This window comes from Armigeres subalbatus, chromosome 2, assembly GCF_024139115.2.
Source record: "Armigeres subalbatus isolate Guangzhou_Male chromosome 2, GZ_Asu_2, whole genome shotgun sequence".
NCBI lineage: Eukaryota > Metazoa > Arthropoda > Insecta > Diptera > Culicidae > Armigeres > Armigeres subalbatus.
Window position 1 is genome coordinate 119,152,929 of NC_085140.1, and position 20,993 is coordinate 119,173,921.

Below are 20,993 nucleotides of genomic sequence, written 5' to 3' on the forward strand. Positions count from 1 at the left end.
TGCAGACAACTCCCGTCGACACACTGAAACTTTGAATGGAAAAATCGGACTCGGATTCATTCGCAAGGCTGTCTTCGGAATCACTGGTTGAGCACGCATGGAATCATCATAGGCGTCGCTTTTGTCACTGTCGTCGCCAAAGTCCGAGCCGTAATGATACTCCGACTCGTGGTAGGTGTAACCTGCGAAGGTTGTAAATATCAGAATATCTCCACATTTTTGGTCTTAGCAACTGCATATTATCAACATGAGAACAGACGAGATATAAGATGTTCTTTCATTTATTTAATAAGTAGATTAATTAAACACAGGAGGACATCAAAATATGTAGTGATAGAAACGAAACGTTTAAGTAATGAAGGCAAAAATAGAACTTACTTTTTCGACTGTTTCCACCTCGCCCTCGTCCACTCGCAGATCGTCGTCCCTTTGTGGCCTTTGCCGAGCGTGGTGCCTTGGCCGGAGCCGATCGTCTTGATGTGGAAGGGCGGCTCTCCTCGCTGCCCTGCGGTGACGACGCACGAGATGCCGACGGGGTGCTGAAACGTGAATCCCCGTTGCCACCGTCTTTGCAGAGATATTTCGGTTTCTTCAGTAGATGGTACTGGAAGTTGCTCTTCGGCCGCTCCATGGCGGCTGACTGTGACTTTGGTGGGCGACCGCGCCTCTTACCACCAGAGGAGCCCTGCCCGGCTGCGGCGGCTGCCGCCGCAGACTTCCGGCTACTCATTTGGAAGCCGTGATGAACTGTTGTCTTATAGAGGTTGGGTCTGGTATTTGAACCAGCTCAATACTAACGTTTCTGGTAACGTTACTTCCAAAATGGAGTCGCTTAGTGTGCTCTTTGGTACTTTCTAGTTTACTTGGTAGAATCTGCTGAAAAGAAATAAAATAACAACAGTATTAGAATAAGCAACTTGATATGAACTGAATTTATCAAATGAACTACTTGAAAAAAACACTGGTTTGACATCAATTTAAGGCTTAACAGAATTATGTCTACTGAAGTATGTGATATAGAACCGATTCCGTTCACCTGGTTATCGAAATTCCGGATTTACTAAGCCAGATGGCCAGAAAGCCTAAGATCAGATCATTTGAATAAATCACATGTAAATATTTTGTATCCTGAGTTATGAATCCTTAGACGATCCTTACGATTTATCAACGTTGAAGCGCCATCTGAGGATTTGTTCTCGGAACGATCATTCAGGAAAAAGTTTCCCGTGGATCCTAAGGTGGTCACAAACTCATTCAGAAGAAACTGAACTGTTTTAGAACCATTATTTGATAAGAAATCATCGGCCATATGATGTTTTGACGTCGGAACGGTCGTCCCAAGAGCTGATTATTGTGGGGCGAAAGGGACCACAAATTGTTTCAGAAGGATTCCTGACAAAATGAGTGTCTAATGAGGAAGGGCCGTTTGACCGAAAGTCATTCGGGCGAAAGTTATTTGACCCAAGGCCATTAGGCCGCAACTTGTTTGGCCGAACAAACCATTAAGCCGAATCCCATCTGGCCGAAAATGTCATTTGGCCGAACGGGTCATACAACCCAACATTTGGTTTGGCCGAATAGATCATATGACTAAAAATATTTGTTAGCCCTAAGTGTCGTTTACTAAACAAAGTCATATGCACGAATACCGAGAATCGCGAAGTGCGAGACGTCTCGCACTTATCGCATCTCATTGCTCATATTCTATTTCTTACTTCTAGCTTCGCATTCTCACTTCTTCTTGTGATAAGTGAGAAGTTTTTCAATCGGGTTGGATCTCGATTCCCCACAGGTTCGTCCCAACCTCAGCCAGGTTTGCTCTGAGTAATTATTAATGAAGTTTAGATTTATAATTTGTTTTTTTTTTGCGTCAATTAGTCATTAGTTACGTTTGCCTTTCTCGTACAACGAAGTTGCACCGAAAGGCTATCATTTCATTCCGAAAACGAACTTTTTATAGAAGTCTCTGAGACCCATAGTGTTATATACCAATCGACGCAGCTCGACGAACTGAGCACATGTCTGTCTGTCCGTGTGTATGTATGTGTGTATGTGTGTGCGTGTGTCTGTGTATGTGTGTGCACAAAAGCTATAAAAAACATTAGACAACTTTTCGTATAGTAATACTTAACCGCAACAAGTTTTATTCTATAGGGGACAAGGGCTTGTTGATCACTATTAAATTTGATAACGATCGGTCATTGCGTTTGAAAGTTATGAAGAAAATGGTACATTGGACCATATTAACTCCATATAAGGTTGGTGTCTTAACTAAATGCGAGAAAGGCACCACCAACGCTAGGTGGATTATTCTGGGTTTTTATCATGAATTTGACATGAAATTTGTACAGAAAAAAAAAATAAAATAATAAAATTGTAAAGCTGACAATTCGATTACTGGGATTAAACCAGATTTTAAAAGCGGAAATTATATAACTCTAAGAAGTAAGACAAAAGAAGTGAGTAGTGAGAAGTGATACGTATTACATAACTTCTCACTTCTTACAGTGAGAAATGAGGAGTAACAAAGAAGTGCAAAGTGAATCACTCACTTCTCATTTTTCACTTTTTATGAGAAGTGAGACATCTCACTTCTCACTAGTAATTTCTTCTTACTTCTCTTTCCTAACTTTCCGCATTAAGAAATGCGTAATGAGGAATGAGAAACATTACACTTTTTACTTATTTCTCTTTCCTCACTCCACTCCTTATTTATCACTTCCCATTTCTGACCTCAATTATCATTATTCGCTACACACTTTTTACATTCACTATTAATTAAGCCCAAAACACAAACAAGCCCAAGCGACATTATTGGCCGTTCGATTAAATGACATTTTAAGCCATTCCCCTTTCCAAACGTCAAATTTGTTCAGCCGAACGGTAGTGGCCAAGTGGCATTTGTTCGCGCCTATTCGCGAAATTTCAATGCGTTTAGACAGATTTAGAAAATTCTTCTTATGCTCTTTTTCACACACACTGTCGTTTGTTTGGTTTGCATCTGTCATCGATCGACCAACACATTCGAGCATCATTTTATCGAAGCAAAAAATGAGACTTCAACATCCGATGCAAAAATTTTCAGTATATAACAAGTCTGCTTTTCCTATTTCATTCATTCAGTTTGTAAAATTCAATCGATCAATACACTAGTCAGTTAACCCTTTATAAGGCAGTGGCCACCAACAAATAATATGTTTTTCTATTTATTAACAAGAGCTCTACTTATTATTTCACATGTAGTGACTTTATTTGCTTCCTAGTAACACTTCAGATGAATTTGAGCCATAAAAAAAATTTAAATGTCAATTTGAGAACAGTTTTTTTACGAACAGATCGTAAGTTTCGAGTGGAGGAAGGATTTTCAGTTATAATTCGTTAAAACCCAGATTAATCCACCTAGCGGTGATGGTGCCTTTCTCGTTCGTTCAAAAGGTTTCTAAAATAACACCAATATGTGGATTGGTCTTATTTTTCATTTTTGTTTATATGCATAAAAAAAATTCTCGCCAAACGCAATTTGTTGCAAACAAATCGGATGAGCATAAGAGCAAAAAATGGCATTTTATTTTGTAGTTTTGAAATTAGTCATTTCGCCATAACTTTTGACCCATTTGTACGATCCGGCCAAGTTTCTATAGGAAACAATGGGACAATATTCTGCGTCGAATGCAATCTGATGCGAGAGACCTGAAAAGCACACATATTGCACATCAATCACAGTAACTTATATATGACCCGATTCAGTCACAATATGGTTACTGCAACCAGATTTGTTGAACTTGTGTTGCTTGGGGAATAGATGAAGTCTAAGTGCTAAAAAAGTGTGCTAGACTTTTTTGAGCTCTTTTTCACAATAAATAGTAATTTTATCATAACTTCTAAGCCCAAAGTCCGATCTGGCCAATTTTCAATAAGAATCAATGAGACATTCTGCGTCGAATGCAACTTGTTGTGAGCAAATCGGTTGAAGATAAGTGTCCGAAAAATGAGTGACATTTTTTACGCGATTTTTTCGTACGAATTTGTATTTTGGCCATAACTTTCGATCCCATAGTCCGAATTTCAAATAGAAAACAATGGGACAGGATTCTGCGTCGAATGCAACTTGTTGCAAGCAAATCGGTTGAGGATAAGTGCCCGAAAAATGAGTGACATTTTTTACCCGATTTTGTCGTGAAAAACTGTATTTTGGCCACAACTTTTGATCCCATAGTCCGATGTGGCCAATTTTATATAGAAAACAATGAGACAGGATTTTGCGTCGAATGCAACTTGTTGCGAGCAAATCGGTTTAGGATAAGTGCCCGAAAAATGAGTGACATTTTTTACGCGATTTTTTCGTAAAAAAATGTATTTTGGCCATAACTTTTGATCCCATGGTCCGATCTGGCCAATTTTATATAGAAAATAATGAGACAGGATTTTGCGTCGAATGCAACTTGTTGCGAGCAAATCGGTTAAGGATAAGTGCCCGAAAAATGAGTGACATTTTTTACGCGATTTTTTCGTAAAAAATGTATTTTGGCCATAACTTTTGATCCCATAGTCCGATGTGGCCAATTTCAGATAGAAAACAATGGGACAAGATTTTTTGTCCAATGCAACTTGTTACGAGCAAATCGGTAAAGGATAAGTGCCCGAAAAATGAGTGACATTTTTTACGCGATTTTTTCGTAAAAAATGTATTTTGGCCATAACTTTTGATCCCATAGTCCGATGTGGCCAATTTCAAATAGAAAACAATTGGACAGGATTATACGTCGAATGCAATTTGTTGCGAGCAAATCGGTTGAAGATAAGTACCCGAAAAATGAGTGACATTTTTAACGCGATTTATTCGTATGAATTTGTATTTTGGCCATAACTTGCGATCCCATAGTCCGATCTGGCCAATTTCAAATAGGAAACAATGCGACAGGATTCTGCGTCGAATGCAACCTGTTGCGAGCAAATCGGTTAAGGAGAAGTGCCCGAAAAATGAGTGACATATTTCACGCGATTTTTTCGTATGAATTTGGATTTTGGCCATAACTTTCGATCCCATAGTCCGATCTGGCCAATTGCAAATAGGAAACAATGGGACAGGATTCTGCGTCGAATGCAACTTGTTGCGAGCAAATCGGTTGAGGATAAGTGCCCGAAAAATGAGTGACATTTTTAACGCGATTTATTCGTATGAATTTGTATTTTGGCCATAACTTGCGATCCCATAGTCCGATCTGGCCAATTTCAAATAGGAAACAATGGGACAGGATTCTGCGTCGAATGCAACCTGTTGCGAGCAAATCGGTTAAGGATAAGTGCCCGAAAAATGAGTGACATTTTTTGAGTAGTTTTGCGCACACACACACACACACACACATACACACACACACACACACACACACACACACACACACACACACACACACACACACACACACACACACACACACACACACACACACACACACACAGACATCACCTCAATTCGTCGAACTGAGTCGATTGGTATATAACACTATGGGTCTCCGGGCCTTCTATAAAAAGTTTGTTTTTGGAGCGATCATATAGCCTTTACCGTATACTTAGTACCGTGGACCCCCGATAATATGACCGTTTTTAATCTGAACACTTTTTAATTTGAACCCCGTTGGTTTGAACATCGTTCAAATTAAAAATGGTTCAAACGTCATTTAGCACGTGGATTCGAGAAAAGAAAAATGGAACATCGTGGAATGGAACACGGAATCAAAACAAACCAGCAAAGAGAGCAGCCAGAAACCAGTTTTTCTGATGCTCATAGAGTAACCAGAAGTTCAAATTAAAAATGAACCCCTTTAATTTGAATGAGGTACCGTTCAAATTATCGGGGGTCCACGGTATACGAGAAAGGCAAAAAACGACAAAGATATATTTTTTCCCGTTGGTATCAATTATTTTGAATCTCCTGTGTTAGATTACTATGTGATTAGCGTGAAAAAAGCTTTGCCTTTCTGTATATTTGGTTTTTGGATTTTTGACAAAATTGTGTTTTTTGTGAAAAAACGCGAAATTTTTTTTTTTTTTCACTTTTAATGCGTTTTCTGACTAGGACTCTTCACCAAAAAATGTAACGTACATTGATTTGACTGGTTCTACGTAAAACCAAATTTTTAAAAATCTTTTTATATTTTTGTTGTTGCCTGTTTTCCCGCTTGGCGGGCAGTGGCAACTATATTGCCACCAATTTTTCAATGTTTCTGAACTGTTTAATGTATAACAAACATACATTTGAGTTTAATACCATGTCAACATTGTGTCCTATTGTTGTTCTTGTTAATTTATTGTTTAGATTCGTCTGCCTTATAAAGGGTTAAGAAGTGAAACCGTGCCTTTTTTCTTGCCGTGGAGCTCTCCTCAAACAGCCTTTCTCAAGGCTAGAGTTAATGGATTAATTTTCTATTTGTCCAGCTATTGCCTGCTGTTGTTCCCGCTGGCATAGCATTAGCATTGTTACGGTGTAATTCGTAGATTGGACACTAGTGATATTCATGTTTTGCTTTTGAGATCCTTATCTAGAATGCTATCAGAAATTAAGAAGGGAAGTGATCCTTGATTCCGGTCTTAAACAAAAATAACAAAAGCATGAGGATTACTACTCCTGGCCACGCCCATCTTCACCGTAACTAGGAAGTGGAAGGGAAGAGGAAGGAGGAAGGGGAAGAGGAAGGAAGTGTTGATGGTACTTACTTAACGAGAGGCCACCGACTTAGCGACACCCTCATAAGTACCACGGAGTTGGATGATGAGGAAGGTATTCGTTAGTTCATCCGAAAGCTAGCAATGTGGCCATGATAAATCATAGGTAAATACCTATGATTTATCATGGCCACACCATAAAAATGTATAAACACGGTGTCACGGAAACAGGTAGTGAGTTACAAGTTTATAATTTCAGCAACGATTTGACGCAAACTCTACAGCATTGTAGTAGTAATGCTTAATATGAGCTCGAAGTTTTCCGTGAAACTGCAAAGCAATGGTAAAAAATAATTTAATTGATTCCTAGACAGAGTATTATTTGAACTTACAAAGCTTATAAATCTTTAGTAGTTAGAAAAACTTAAAGAAAGTAAAATAATGAATACATTTTTTAAATACGATTTTTCCATCAGCAATTAGATTTTTCCAATAACAGTAGGAGTATGCGTCCCCATGCACGGCCCATACCAGAATGCTAATTCGCCGACGCGAATCTGCCAGCTGAAAGGCGAATCACCACTTTTTTCAAATGTGAATATCATCAAATAATTGAGATTTTATAAAACTTTAAGTAAGTATCGGCTAGCTATATTGTTTAAATGTTGTTTGAGGTAAAAATCTCGAGCAACATATGATGACGGCCGAAAAGCCAACAATGCAGAACCGAGAAAAATTATGTTCAAGTTTTCTATGACTAATTTAATTCATTTATTGAAGTAGAAACTCATTCCATTGCCAAAAACATGTCAATGCTATACTGCCGTTATACGCATAACTGTCCCATGTATATAGGGAATCCCAGCAAACATGGGACAAATATACGTATGACGGCAATATACGTAAAAAAAGTTATTTTATAACAGCAAATCTAGATTAATTGAAACACTATTCAAAATCTACAAAATTTCAGCTAAAACAACAATCGCGCCGTTGACTCGCATTACCTGCGGCCGTCTGGCTCTTAAGCCGTTTGCTCAAAGCTAGTAATATCATTGGGTTTGATTAGATTTGTTAGCCAGAGCAGTTCTGCTATGCGAAATATTGATAACCTAGTAAGAATGTATGCATTTTAAAATAATTTAAAGCCAGATTTTCAAATAAATAATAAAAAGTGAACGGCCTAAAAACCAAAACAAAACGCTCAGCATGGTACCGTGAAGTACCCTAATTTCGCGCACTTAAGGTGATCATAGAACGAAGCCCGTGGTGAATTTAAAATTCACCACACGTTTATTTACATACATTTCCAAAAGCCCAAATCTGGCGTAATAGTTTTCGTACAGTGCCGAAACTCAAATTATGATTGTTCAGCATAACTAAGCAAACGATCTACCATTATTTCAGCCCTATACGCGTTATGATTCTTTCATCTCGTGCTCTTGAAAAAAAATATTGGAAAAGCACGTGGTTTACAAAATGGCCGATTTCTGGCTTTATTGTATAATCACCTTAAGATCTGACAAAGTTGAAACGTTCATAGAAAAAAATGTAGGTAATGCCCATTTGGGAACATTTGTTACTGCATCACGTAGTAGAATGATTTTGGGTTCTCAAAAAAATGTTACTTGCAAATTTTGCTGCTACACTGAGAAAATTCTTTAAATTGAATATATTTGTCGCACACATAAATTTTTGCAATTTGGCGACCCAAATATATACAATTTGTACCCACACATAAATTCAATACCTGCATATTAGAGACCACACATACATTTTATTTGATTATAGATTATATTTGTACTTCGCGTGGAGAGTGGTTATGTGTGCACTAATTAGAATCATGAATTAAATTAATGGATTTTTGCCAATAAAAATGTGTGGAATTTTTGCAGTGTACATAAAAAAAAAAATGCGGTATGAATCTGAGACCATAGTATGTTCCTTATTTCGCGCATAAAGATAGGAGGGTTCCTAATTTGGCGCAAAAAAGGTCCTAATTTTGCTCATGTTTAGAATTGAATATCGTTATTGGTTTCATGAAATATAATCAATTGACCAATAGAAGCATGCACCCATTGGTAAAAATATGCAGATAGTGGTAACAGACACCCGTCAGTACCCACCCCTATATTTCGACCCTGGTACTTTGCTTAGATTTTAGTTTATGATCTAAAAGTTCACACAAGTCATAATTCCTTTTTTTATGTCTTTATTAGGGAGACTTTCAGCCCGAGGCTGGCTCGTCTCCGAGTCATAATTCCTCATATATCGTTTCTTTCTGTTATATAAAACATATTTCAGGAAAAAAGGCATTGTATGAGCAATATGAAGCTGGTGAATTGAAAAAAGTTTTTACTTCAGAGACATCATGTATGAGAGTCCGCTATTTTTCACACAGGAAATCTTTAAATATGTGTGTTTACATAATGCATCTTCAATATTATATACATTATCGAAAAAGCTGCGAAAGTTTCGTTCTTGACTTAAGATTAGCATCATTTTTGACATCGCATTCGAAAGCTATTGCAGGCACTAACCTATAAGATTTATCAAGTCAACATTATTCTATGTCGGTGGTTATCCGCCAGAAAATTAGATACAAAGCGTATAAAATCTTCGGGTTCTATTCAGTGTAAAACAATCGATTCCTGTTTCGTTAGAATATTGCAAATGAAACTAAGAAACAACAATGAACGAAATTAGGCACCCTACTGACTCTTACTGCCTAATTTCGTGCACAAAACAAAAGTCTAAATAAATACAAAATACACTAAATTTCACACTTTTCAATAGTAATGACAAATAAACATATCCAACAGAGCATAATGAATACAAATAGTTCCAAAAACCACTATTGCAGTAAAATCATTTGTTTACTTAGGTCATGTTCTTCGTCTCTGTGCTAAGCACAAGCAAATATGGCGGTCGATGGGAGGAACAAATTGAAATAATTTTATTTGGTGTACTAAACTAAGTTCGTTTTTCAAATTCTTTCGTGAAAAATATTCAACTTTTTTTTCAGCTTTAATAATGTGTAACAACAATATTTTATAATCTTCCCGTTTTTTTTTAATTTTGACTGATATCTTAAAATTGAAAAAAATAAATAATTTTATGATGCACGAAGTTAGGGCGCGGGCAAAATTAGGGCACATCACGGTAGTTAAGGGCGCCAAACAAAGGATTTATAAACCACTATGGTGCAAATGGTTCATGAGACGTTCACTCAAAATAGCAATAAAAGTGTTGTTTATGGAATATCAATAACGGAGTTTTACTTAGCATGAAGATTCATTTACAAGGCAATCGTTAATGCTAGAAAATCGAAAATCATGGTTTTGGTTTATAAGCCGTAATTATGTTACGCCAGAAATACTCTTAAAAATCGTAACAGCTACGACATCAAAGCAGTCTTTGTTTAGGTAGGGTATATTGCGATAGGGTATATTGATAAAAGTCAAATGTGACTTATGCAAGTGGGGGCAGCACAGTAAAATTGAACTAAACGAACACCCGCGTTAGCAAAAATGAGAGGTGCCGTGTCACTATCTGATTTTTTTGGTAAAGAAGCCTGTAATCAGCAACTTTTTTTCTCCAAGTACTTGTGCAGTTAGTCCCCAACGCAACCTGTTTGTGTTTTGTATGCATGTTTATTGAAAAGGCACGTTTGATAAAAATATATAGTTGTAAAATATCATTGGAAATCATTATAAAGTCACTCCACTTGTTCGGAGCTTAATATAAAAAAGCTTTATAATTACAGACCAAATTTCAATCGGCGAAATCCGCGACTGCAAAACAAAACCGCGACAAACAAAAATAATAGCCGTAGTACTAAAACACATTTCAATATAAAACTACGCCCGAAGTGAAAAAGTAACTTGAAATTTTCGTTTCCTACGTTACTTTTGCAATAATGTATTGAATGGTAACGTAGAACTAATTTCATGGTTTATAAATAAACGGATCCTTGCATTCGTAATAGCCCAGGCTTCTTCACAGTTAATTGAAGGGTTTGTATCTAGTATCTAGTGTGAGAAATCTGTTAGCGGGCAGTTGGGGCAGTATGGGCCACCCATCCAAAACGTTTATTTAGGCGAAAAAAGTATCGTAATATGGAGGAATATGATATTCCTACAACAGTTGTGAGTATTCCATACCAAATAAAATTGGAAAACCGCCCAACAGTGGACTGAACCGATTTGCCACTCTTCACCATTTCTCTTCACTCTTCAGCCACATTTCAATTTGTCAATGGTCATTTTTGCCTTTCTCGTACAACGAAGTTGCACCGAAAGGCTATCATTTCACTCCTAAAACGAATTTTTTATAGAAGCCTCTGAGATCCATAGTGTTATACACCAATCGACTCAGCTCGACGAACTGAGCACATGTCTGTCTGTCCGTGTGTATGTATGTGTGTATGTGTGTGCACAAAAGCTATAAAAAACATTAGACAACTTTTCGTATAGTTATCCTTAACCGATTTTCTCGCAACAAGTTTTATTCTATAGGGGACAAGAGCTTTCTGATCACTGATAACGATCGGTTATGCGTTTAAAAGTTATGAAGAAAATGGTACATCGGACCATATTAACTCCATATAAGGTTGGTGTCTTAACTAAATGCGAAAAAGGCACCACCAACGCTAGGTGGATTAATCTGGGTTTTTCTGTTTCAATCGCAGTTATGCGCTGCTGTAATTTTTCCGTAATGAATCTTACGTATATGATAATATTCTTGTATTTGACTACTGAAATTTGAGCTTGTTCGCATTTTAGGGCCTGATATCTTGCTCTATGCAGGTATGCCCATATTGCCCCATAGCAGGGCTGGTAGCGACCAATGCCGCTCGAAATAGTGACTTTAGTGACCAAAGCTGACGAAAAAAAGGACCAAATAGTGACTTTCAGTTGCAGAAAAAGTGACCAAATAGTGACTTTCAGTTTCAGTTGCAATTTCGATGAGACGAAATTAATCGTTTTTGGGTCGAGGGAGAATTTTTTTCGTATTTTGTGGCGGAAACCATCTTTCACTCACCACTCTCTCATAACGAACTCAGAAAAGAAACGAAAATCGTGCACTTTTACCCTCTCTTTTTATCCCAAGGAAATTTTACTAAATATCAGTCAAAAGCATCAGGACTACTCAAAACTATGAGTAGTCCTGCGAACAAATCAAACGTTTGCGCCACTGGAAGTGAGTTAAACATAGTTATCTATCACTCATCAGAAGACCTGCTTTTCTTCCCCGAAAAATAATTTCTAGGCAAAAATCTGCGTGAATGAACAATGAAAGAATGAGTAAAATGAGTAAGAATGAGTGAAAATTACAGATTTGCAGATTTGCTATAGGTTTGCGAAAGGAACATCAGGAACATCAGAACATCAGTACGGATTGTTTTGGTTGAAAACGAAACAAAACTTATGAAAATTCAGTTACAACGAACTGGGATTCAACGCTCGACCTCCTGCTTATAATGCAGGACCGTCGGGCTAACGAATCTAACAAAATCTAAAAAAATTCACGATTGGAATCTTTATGCTATTTCAAATGCATAAATATATCATCACAATATATTTAAAAAAAATTCCAAAATATTGATTTGGAGATCCTTTACATATTCAATGTATCGCCCTTTCAATTCGATTGCAGTACAATCATAGATGCAAATATCATTATTTCGATTTTTAAATAGGGGGGAAGACGGCTTTGGCAGGTTTTGTTCTATTATTGGCAGGGGGGTTTTTGTCAACCAAATTTTATGAAATTTGGCCACAATATTCTTTGATATGAAAAGAATGTTTAGGCCAAATTTGAGCCTAGTCAGTCATAAAAACCCCCCTGCCAATAATAGAACAAAACCTGCCAAAGCCGTCATTCCCCCTATTTTATTAATAATAATATTTTTATTTTACCAAAATATCACGCGCTGAGAAGCATAACTTCGTTAATAACTCAACAGTTACAACCAAGATGAATACACCACTAGGTGCTCCAATCTGCCAAATTCACGATTCAGCCATCTTGGATTTTAGTATGGGAGAGCCAGCCGGTTTGTTTATGTTTTGCACCGAAAATGAATTTTTCACCCCCGCCCTCTTCTTGTCCATAAATTGGGCAGAATGCAACACCTAGCTGTGTATTCATCTTGGTTACAACCGTGATTGTTGCGTCTGGTGCAAGATACAACCATCCTTTATCAAACCATTAAATCTTCGGCAAAGTACCGCAATTCGCTACAATGATAAAAAGAAAACATCGGCGAAGAGCAATGGATTAATGCAGTTACGCCCCTATGCTTTGTAATAAAACAATTTTCTGTTATAATAAAAACTGATGAGCATGTTTGTTTTAGGTATGCACTAAAAAACAAGCCTTCCATCAACTATTGGTTACCCTGATGCACCAGGAAGAATATCTAAGATTGAAAAGATTAGTCTGAACCGCCAATAATGCAATTGATACTGGGATACTGGGCACTTAATCCACTTTTCTCATTTTCGATGTATCTTAGCGCATGCAATCTTCAAAATTGGGGAGACTTTATCCCCTTTACATATTATCTATATCCTTTTCCGTCAAAAATTGCATCTCGTTTTATTGTCTCAATCGATTCTTTGGCTTATCTAAGTTCAACTTTCTTTCTCTTTCAACTCTCTCTCAAGCATCTAACTATTTTAAAAATCGAAAACGAATGTTTGAAAAAATGCTGCACGTGTGACCCGGTCTTAAAAATTCACCCGCTGTTCGTTCAAAATCAGGCGGATGTTAGCCCAATCTTGAAAAACAGCACTTTTTTTAAATTTGGTTTAAATTTTAAAAAATACTTAGAGGCGTAAAAAAGATGGGTTCTTTGGGAAAGTTGACTTTAAATAAAATATAGAATCGATTGAGCAAATTAAAATTTTTGACGGGAAAGGTCAATTTGCTACTGGTGGAATGCCAATAAGAGCAGCGAGTAAAATTATACATAAAGCTTCATTCAAAAATAGTCAATATTTTCAAAATAGTTGAAAATAGTGACTTTTTGCGAGAAAAAGTGACTTTAGTGACTTGAGGTCGAAAAAAGAGACTTTTTAGTGACTTGCCCGAAAAAAGTGACCAAGTCACTAAAAAGTGACCCGCTACCAGGCCTGCCATAGAGACTGGTTTTGGGAAGAAAAAGTTTTATGATAAATTCAGATTTTGATCAATACAAACATGTGTGCACAATATTCAAATTTAATATATTTTTTGATTGTGGTGTATTTTTGACCTGTATTTTAATCAGTTTTGTGGCAAAACCTCATTTATAAACTTCAAATCTTATAATAATTTTGCCTATGCAGCGAAAATTTACATTTTCAAGTGTATCATGTTTGAATTGAATTTATTGCGGTTTTCACGTTGCTGCATATGTGGAGCATCCTCTTAAAGATCATATCAAGCATAATTTTTCATAACGACGTATGTAACAAAAGTAAACAAAACGGGGTTTTTAATACAACGTGACAATCACACGCGGCTTTATATAATACTCATCGATTTTACTGATTTCAGATCTTACAATTCTTTAATTCATTTTTTTTTTTGCGAATCGACGTATGTAAAAATTTCTATTTTTGAAGTCTCACTGTTACATACGTCGCTTTAACATATGGGAACTAAGAGCGACCTATGTAACAAAAAAATCAAAACAGAACAAAACTGCAGTTGCGTCAATCGTGCACTATGGAAAACCGACCAATGTACACCGACGTACGTGTAGCATACCGGTGTATGTATAATTTTATCGTTTTCACAATGAATTTGAATGAACTGAGCTTTACTGTGAAGCACGCTTACTACGTGTCTTGTAATGATGCATGCCAGCGGAAAAAAGTATTGAAAAAAGATTTAGTTTCAAAACAGTTTTAGAAAAAGTTTTGCCAACTTTCTGCAAAGGATTTCTCGAATCCTCATATTTGTTACATACGTTGTTATGAAAAATTATGCTTGATATAACTTTTACATGATAAAACTTGTCAATAAGCTCAAAATGAGGGTGGCTCATATTGCCCCGTATGTTCATATTGCCCCTACTGCCCCTAGTGCGATTTGTTGTATTAGGTTGTTCAGATGGCGTTTAGTCACACGTACATCACAATTTGGTAAATGAAGCATACTTTCTTGTGCGTTATGTCATATTATTCTGTTATTATCTCACAAAATCTTAAAAATCAGTAATTAAAAATTCGTTGACTAGTTAGAAACACAGGATACCGGATTCTTTTATAACTCGACCTTTCTTAACCCTCTCTTTCCCACGACTTTTTTCAAGGATTTCAATAGGAAGAAATCATCTACGAAAAAAATTCTAGAACAAAAGTTATGTAACATAGCTTAAATTAGTGGAAAACGAAAAAAAAAAATTTTTTTGATTGTAAATCAATAACTACTTGATTGCTTGATTATATTTGCAGTCTACTGAAACCATAAAGTTGTGCCAAATACTGCTTTTTGTTGTTGGAATAAATCGATGAATGTTGGAAGGTGCAAAATTTGATGGAGCTCTACAGCTACCATGGGAAGGAAAGGGTTAACTGATTCTGAAGAGAAAGCCTTAAATCTTACTTAACAAAGCTTGAAGAAAACTCTGACAAAAGGATACAGGGATGAAAAAAAAATGACTGTAAAGTCTGTGGATTGTCTAACAAATCGATCGAGTGCTGTCGACGATGTGAAGAATCACTGCGCATATTGGAGCAGAGGGGTATGCAAGATTTGCACGATTCCTTATGTACAAACAAGTATTGACCCCCGTGAGCAGTGAATCATTGGATTTGTTATCAATCGTGATGTCCCAAAGAGTATTAATTTCTGTAATGTGTTCAGGCATGTGAAAACGAAAAAAAACAAGAAATCTTGAATCGCAAAATGGCAGAAACCTTTTTTCTTTCAGGAGGAGCACTTGGCAGGAGGAGAAGGAATCCTCAGGCCCAATCGTGTAACCTTATATTGGCAAAATTTACTAAAAGTGAACTTAATTATAATATTTTATAGCTTATTGTTGGAAAGCAGCATTTTCGGTCTTACACTGCTACGGTAAAAGACCATGGAATTCAAGTAAGTTTAGCGACGGTGCTAGAAATCATAAAGTGCGAGCCCTCCCCAGCTGACCTTGTTGAAGTTCGTAGATAATGCTTAATGGGGCTTAGATCCTGGGTTAAGGTCCCCGTGCTGCCTGACCATCAGGGATCGATCTCAGGATCTCGCATCTTTTAAAAAACAGATTAGGGCGACGGTACTGGCAGCATCGTCGGATAGACTTCCCTGATGCTAGCAGGTATCCCGCAAGTATGTCTAGAAACCTGATATTCGGAGCATCGGCAGACAAAGTGTTCCGCGAACATCACAGACGTCGCAAGTTGTACGGAAAGGGCTCCCACCGGCGTTCAGAATGGCCGAATATGATAACACCCTTGAAGAGTAAAAGAGTCGTTCCGCAAAACGTAATAATATAATCCTCTATTTTGCTACCATTTTTGTAGGATCCACTGTAGAAACATATTGGAAACGAAGAGTAAGTTCTAAACACAATCCAATCAATTTCATCAAATTCGAAAATTGCATTTTGCAATACAATAAATCCGCGATTTTCGCGACAACATTTAAAGGAACCGCGATTTTTGCGACTGGAGGAGCAAATCCGCGACAAATCCGCGAAATTCGCGACTGTTGTAACAGCCCTGTAATTATTTACAACTAAAACTTTCAGTAAACAGACCTACAAAAAACAATCATAATTTGGGATGCCAAAAATGTTCTCAATCTGATAGCTATAACTCGAGATTGTGATCCTCAACTATGATCATCTTGTATGAAAATCAACGAATGCTTCATAATTATTTCCGGGGGTGTACACTTGGCGCTTTTTTGGAGCATATTACTTAAACTGTATACATTGCTGATTGCTACCAGATTTACATTTGATTCGATTGATAATAAAAGAAGGTCCAATTGTATTTTTTTTTGTTTTTTTTTAACTTTTTTTCAACAGATGGTGCAAAAATAGTGACTTTAGTGACCATTTTCCGAAAAATAGTGACTTAAGTGACTTTTGGATGCAAATACCGACTAGACTCAAAATATTGACTAAGGGCCAATTTCTTCACCTCCGCTTAACTCTTAAGCGGTGCTTACCCATACGATTAAACCTGGTTTAAGCACTAAGTAAGCGGAGGTGAAGAAATCGACCCTAAGGGCCAATTTCTTCACCTTCGCTGAACCCTTAAAGGCGCAAGGCGATTTTTTTAGAAATCGTCGGAAATATTTTTAACGTAAATAACCATTGAAATCATTAACATTAAACGTATTTTCGGTTTGTTGTTTTAAAACAACATTGCGCATTTAAGGGTTAACTCTTAAGCGGTGCTTACCCATACGTTTAAACCTGGTTTAAGGCCTAAGCGGAGGTGAAGAAATCGGCCCTAAGTCACTAAAAAGTGACTCGCTACCAGGCCTGACATAGGACATCTTCAAAAATTGTGTTTTATATAAGACATGTTCATCATTCTACTCATCGGCTTTGAAAGCTATTGCAGGCACTATCCTATAAGATTGGTCAAGTCAACATTAGTCGATGTCGGCGATTATCCGCCAGAAAATAAAATAGGTACAAAGCGTATGGAATAAACTCTTCGAATTCTATTCAGTGTAAAACTGTCGATTCATATGCATCATATTGCTTGTTTCGTTAGAATGTTGCAAATGAAACTACGAAACAACAATAATCAATGCCCAACTTTAAACATACTCGCATAACTCCAAAAATAAAGCAATTTCCGAAAGTTTTATTAGCTGTAACAGGAGATATAACCCTTATGCTTCTTCACTGTAAATACTGATCGATAGTTTTTCAGGGTTAGCCAAATTAGGCACTAAGGTGATCATTTACCCTATATAGGAAAATCTGCATCGAAGGATTTCGACAACGAAGTATTTAATTAATAAAATTGTTAATAGGTAATTAGCTGATTGGGGATAATGTTCCTAATGACCATCAGTATTCATTATGGATTTTTCTTATTTTCTTAAACTAATAAAAATCAATTCCAGATTAGTCCAAAGTTGATTTTTTTCCTTGATCCTCCTGCTTGATGGCGACTCAGAGTTGTATTTTATTGGCCCGTTTATTGATCTGTATAGCCGTGCTTATAAACCCACAGTCCCACTATAAGTTAAACTTTGTATACAAAAATGTAATGCTTTTCCTGCTTCCTTTTCTCTGTGATGTACTTTATAGACACCCATGAAAAACTTTCAGTTCAGCCATTTCTATGAACTTCTAGCCCTTATTTACTGACTTTGAACAACAAAACTTTTTATGCTTACTTCTTTTCGATAAGATCAAATTAATATAAAATAGGTGTACTGAACATTTTATTTCCTTTAGTAAATAATGCTATGGCTCCGCTTAGACTCTATGGTTTATAAGCTGCGAGAAATATACTCATCTTTACTGGATTTTCAAATGTGTGATTATGGGAAGATTACCAAATTACATAAAACGATTTATAATAGATTTACGATTATAGATAAACGAATTATAATTACATTTTACACATACCAAGTATTAGTTTTCTAGTTTATTATAAAATCGCATACACATCCTACAACTTGGCTAGAAGATATGTAAATCAACAAGAACGTCAAATTTCCAATTGCAATGCAATAATAATTGAAACAATTGACACGAACTGCAGCCAAAATCATAAAAATCGCATAATTTGATATTGCTGTGAATATTGATTAGGATCAAAATTATCATAATCGACAAACAATTTGATTGTCAAATATCCCGTTTCAAAATATGCTAAAATAAGGTATGTACCACTTTTTCTTTGTTGAGAAACCATCCGATCAAGAAAGCATCATCGTAAAAGTGCATCTTTTCCGCCTCGAAAGGCGGAGAGGGGAGACCAGTGCAATTTGGTGCATTCTGGAAAAGTGCCTTCCTCCCATCGCCATAAATTTTCCTCTGATAACGCAACGCAGTAGTAGGTCGGGAAATAAAGGGAATCGTCTTGCCACCACCCCCCACGGAAAGGGGTAAAAGGTTATGTTTCGATTGTGTCTCTCCAGAACTCGATTTGTTTTTGTTTTCATGCTGTTGTGTGCCAGCAGGCCGCCGTCGCGATCGCCGTCTCAAGAAACAGCACTCTTGATTTTTCCTGTGTCGGGGAGAGGACACCGTAGCAGCAAAAAGGAAAAATTTCCCCCCTACAGCATGAAGCAAGAAAAATCGCCTGCTGGCAACCATTTTGACTCTGCAGTAGCAACTTACCGAATTTTCGTTCGGGACACTTCCAGCGATTTCCACCAGCACTTTAACCAATTTCACCAATTTTCACCTGACACATGTCAGGGAGATATTCTCGGACTCCAATTTGGTTCGATTTTTTCCGCGCGAGCCCAAAATCTTGCACACACTCTTCCTCACTTGCTGATCTTGGGTTTTGTTCTTCCTTCTGCGACGAGGACGCACTAAATTTTGCTGCTGCTGCTGAACGATGACGCGAAAACGTATGAAAAATCATCATCCTGTACCCGAGCGACAGAAGCTCGACGCTGATTGGCTCTCGCAGCCGTCGCCATCTTGTCCAACAGAGCTGCGCTCGGTCACTTTTTCTACTTGTAAATCCACTACCCTAAAACACACTTTATGCTTAAAAATTCGTAAAACTTTGTCACTTTAAGCAATTTTCCGCAAATTATTGCACTTTGCACCGAAAATTATGGCACTTTGAACAAAGTTGTAAAAATCTTCTCCAGCGCCTGTCAAACGGTCAACCAATCAGAAGCGTCCTTCTATTTTTCGCAGTCGCCAGAACGCACACACCGTCACTACCTTCTCCCGTCTCACCGACACTAGCAAGCACTCAGGTGAAAATCTTGAACCTTGTCTCTCTCTTCTGCTGCGTCTGTATGCGTGTGTGTACAAAATTTCACATTCGATGGAAAATTCGCTTATCGTGTTCTAATTGGACCTTTTCCGGATGGAAATCGGCTTCTATCGCGATGTTTACACTTTTCCGCACCACACTGCTGCAAGTTGATAAGACTTTTGCAACTATGCGAATAAATTTGCACTGACTTCCACAAACGCGTCCGCCACTGACGGAGTCTCGAATCGTTTTGTTGTGTGGAGGCTGTCGTCGCTGGCTGGACTCTGGCGTAGTATGCGGGGTTGGTATGTTGCAAAGCGTATCCGACGTGAAGCTGCGAAGGCCGCGCTGACGCTGACTGATGCCGTCGATGTTGTTGTTTGTTGTGTTCGTTGCTGCCAAGCCAAGTGAGCTGCACTAGGGGTGTTGAAAAATATTGGCATATATAATTTAAACGATATTCTTTGCTCGGACAAAACAAAAGATATTTTAGTGATTTTTAGTTATACTATCCAGCTTTTTACGCTAGCCATAAATCAACTATGGTAAATAATTTTTTGACACTAGCTGTGTACAACGATTATGGCGCAATTCTTGTTTCCTAGGATACATATCAAATTGTTTATAATGCGAAAATTTTCACCTTGTTTATTCAGAGCTGAGATTTTGAGTCGTATGATATTTATTATGTCGTCAAAAGTTTATAATTTATTGTGCAAAGCATTTTAATTCTATCCAGCTTTTTACGCTAGCTATAAATCAACTATGGTAGTTTGGTTTTGACACTAGCTGTGACCAACGTTTATAGCTCAACTCTTGTTACCAAGGATACAACATTTTGATAAGAAAATTATTTTGAGCTTTTTAGTGGAATGTTTTCACCTGTCATAAGACGAGTTTAAACAATCCCATTGAATTCCACCACTTAATTGTATCCTGACAGATATTATACCTACGCATAGTATAAATAGTGTAAGCTGCGATCATTTTCTTCAAGTCGAGTCAAGTACAAGACACTGAAGACGGCCTTACTGTTGAGGTCGAAATACGTATCTGTCAGGATACAATCAAGTGGTGGAATTCAATGGGATTGTTGAAACTCGTCTTATGACAGGATACAACATTGTTTACAGGGGGCAAATTTTCACCTTGTTTACGTGAGATGCATCCTGATAAGTCGTTCATACTTCATTGTTTAATTAGTAATTAATTTTCATTTGTTTTTTAGTTTTAGATGATTCAATTCAATATCAAAACTAAATAAGATGAAGGCAAATGGATAATATATAAAAAGAGTCCTACCTACATAGACATAAACAATAATTTATGTTGTTCTATTTCAGATGATTACGAATATTCATGCAGGTTCGAAGTCATACATGTGTCCAAAATAAAGATTATTTATTACGAATTCAAAAA

At 37.1% G+C, this 20,993-nt stretch overlaps 1 protein-coding gene across 1 annotated transcript in view; it reads right to left on the minus strand.

Annotated features, from left to right (window-relative positions):
* LOC134210725 (nucleosome-remodeling factor subunit NURF301-like) overlaps positions 1–19,924 on the minus strand; it is a 42,830-nt gene extending 22,906 nt beyond the window's left edge. The window contains 4 exon segments of the mRNA XM_062686964.1: positions 2–91; positions 94–182; positions 379–873; positions 18,974–19,924. Coding sequence (XP_062542948.1) covers positions 2–91; positions 94–182; positions 379–730 — 531 coding nt within the window. The 5' untranslated portion in view covers positions 731–873; positions 18,974–19,924.
* Positions 19,925–20,993: the final 1,069 nt, after the last annotated feature.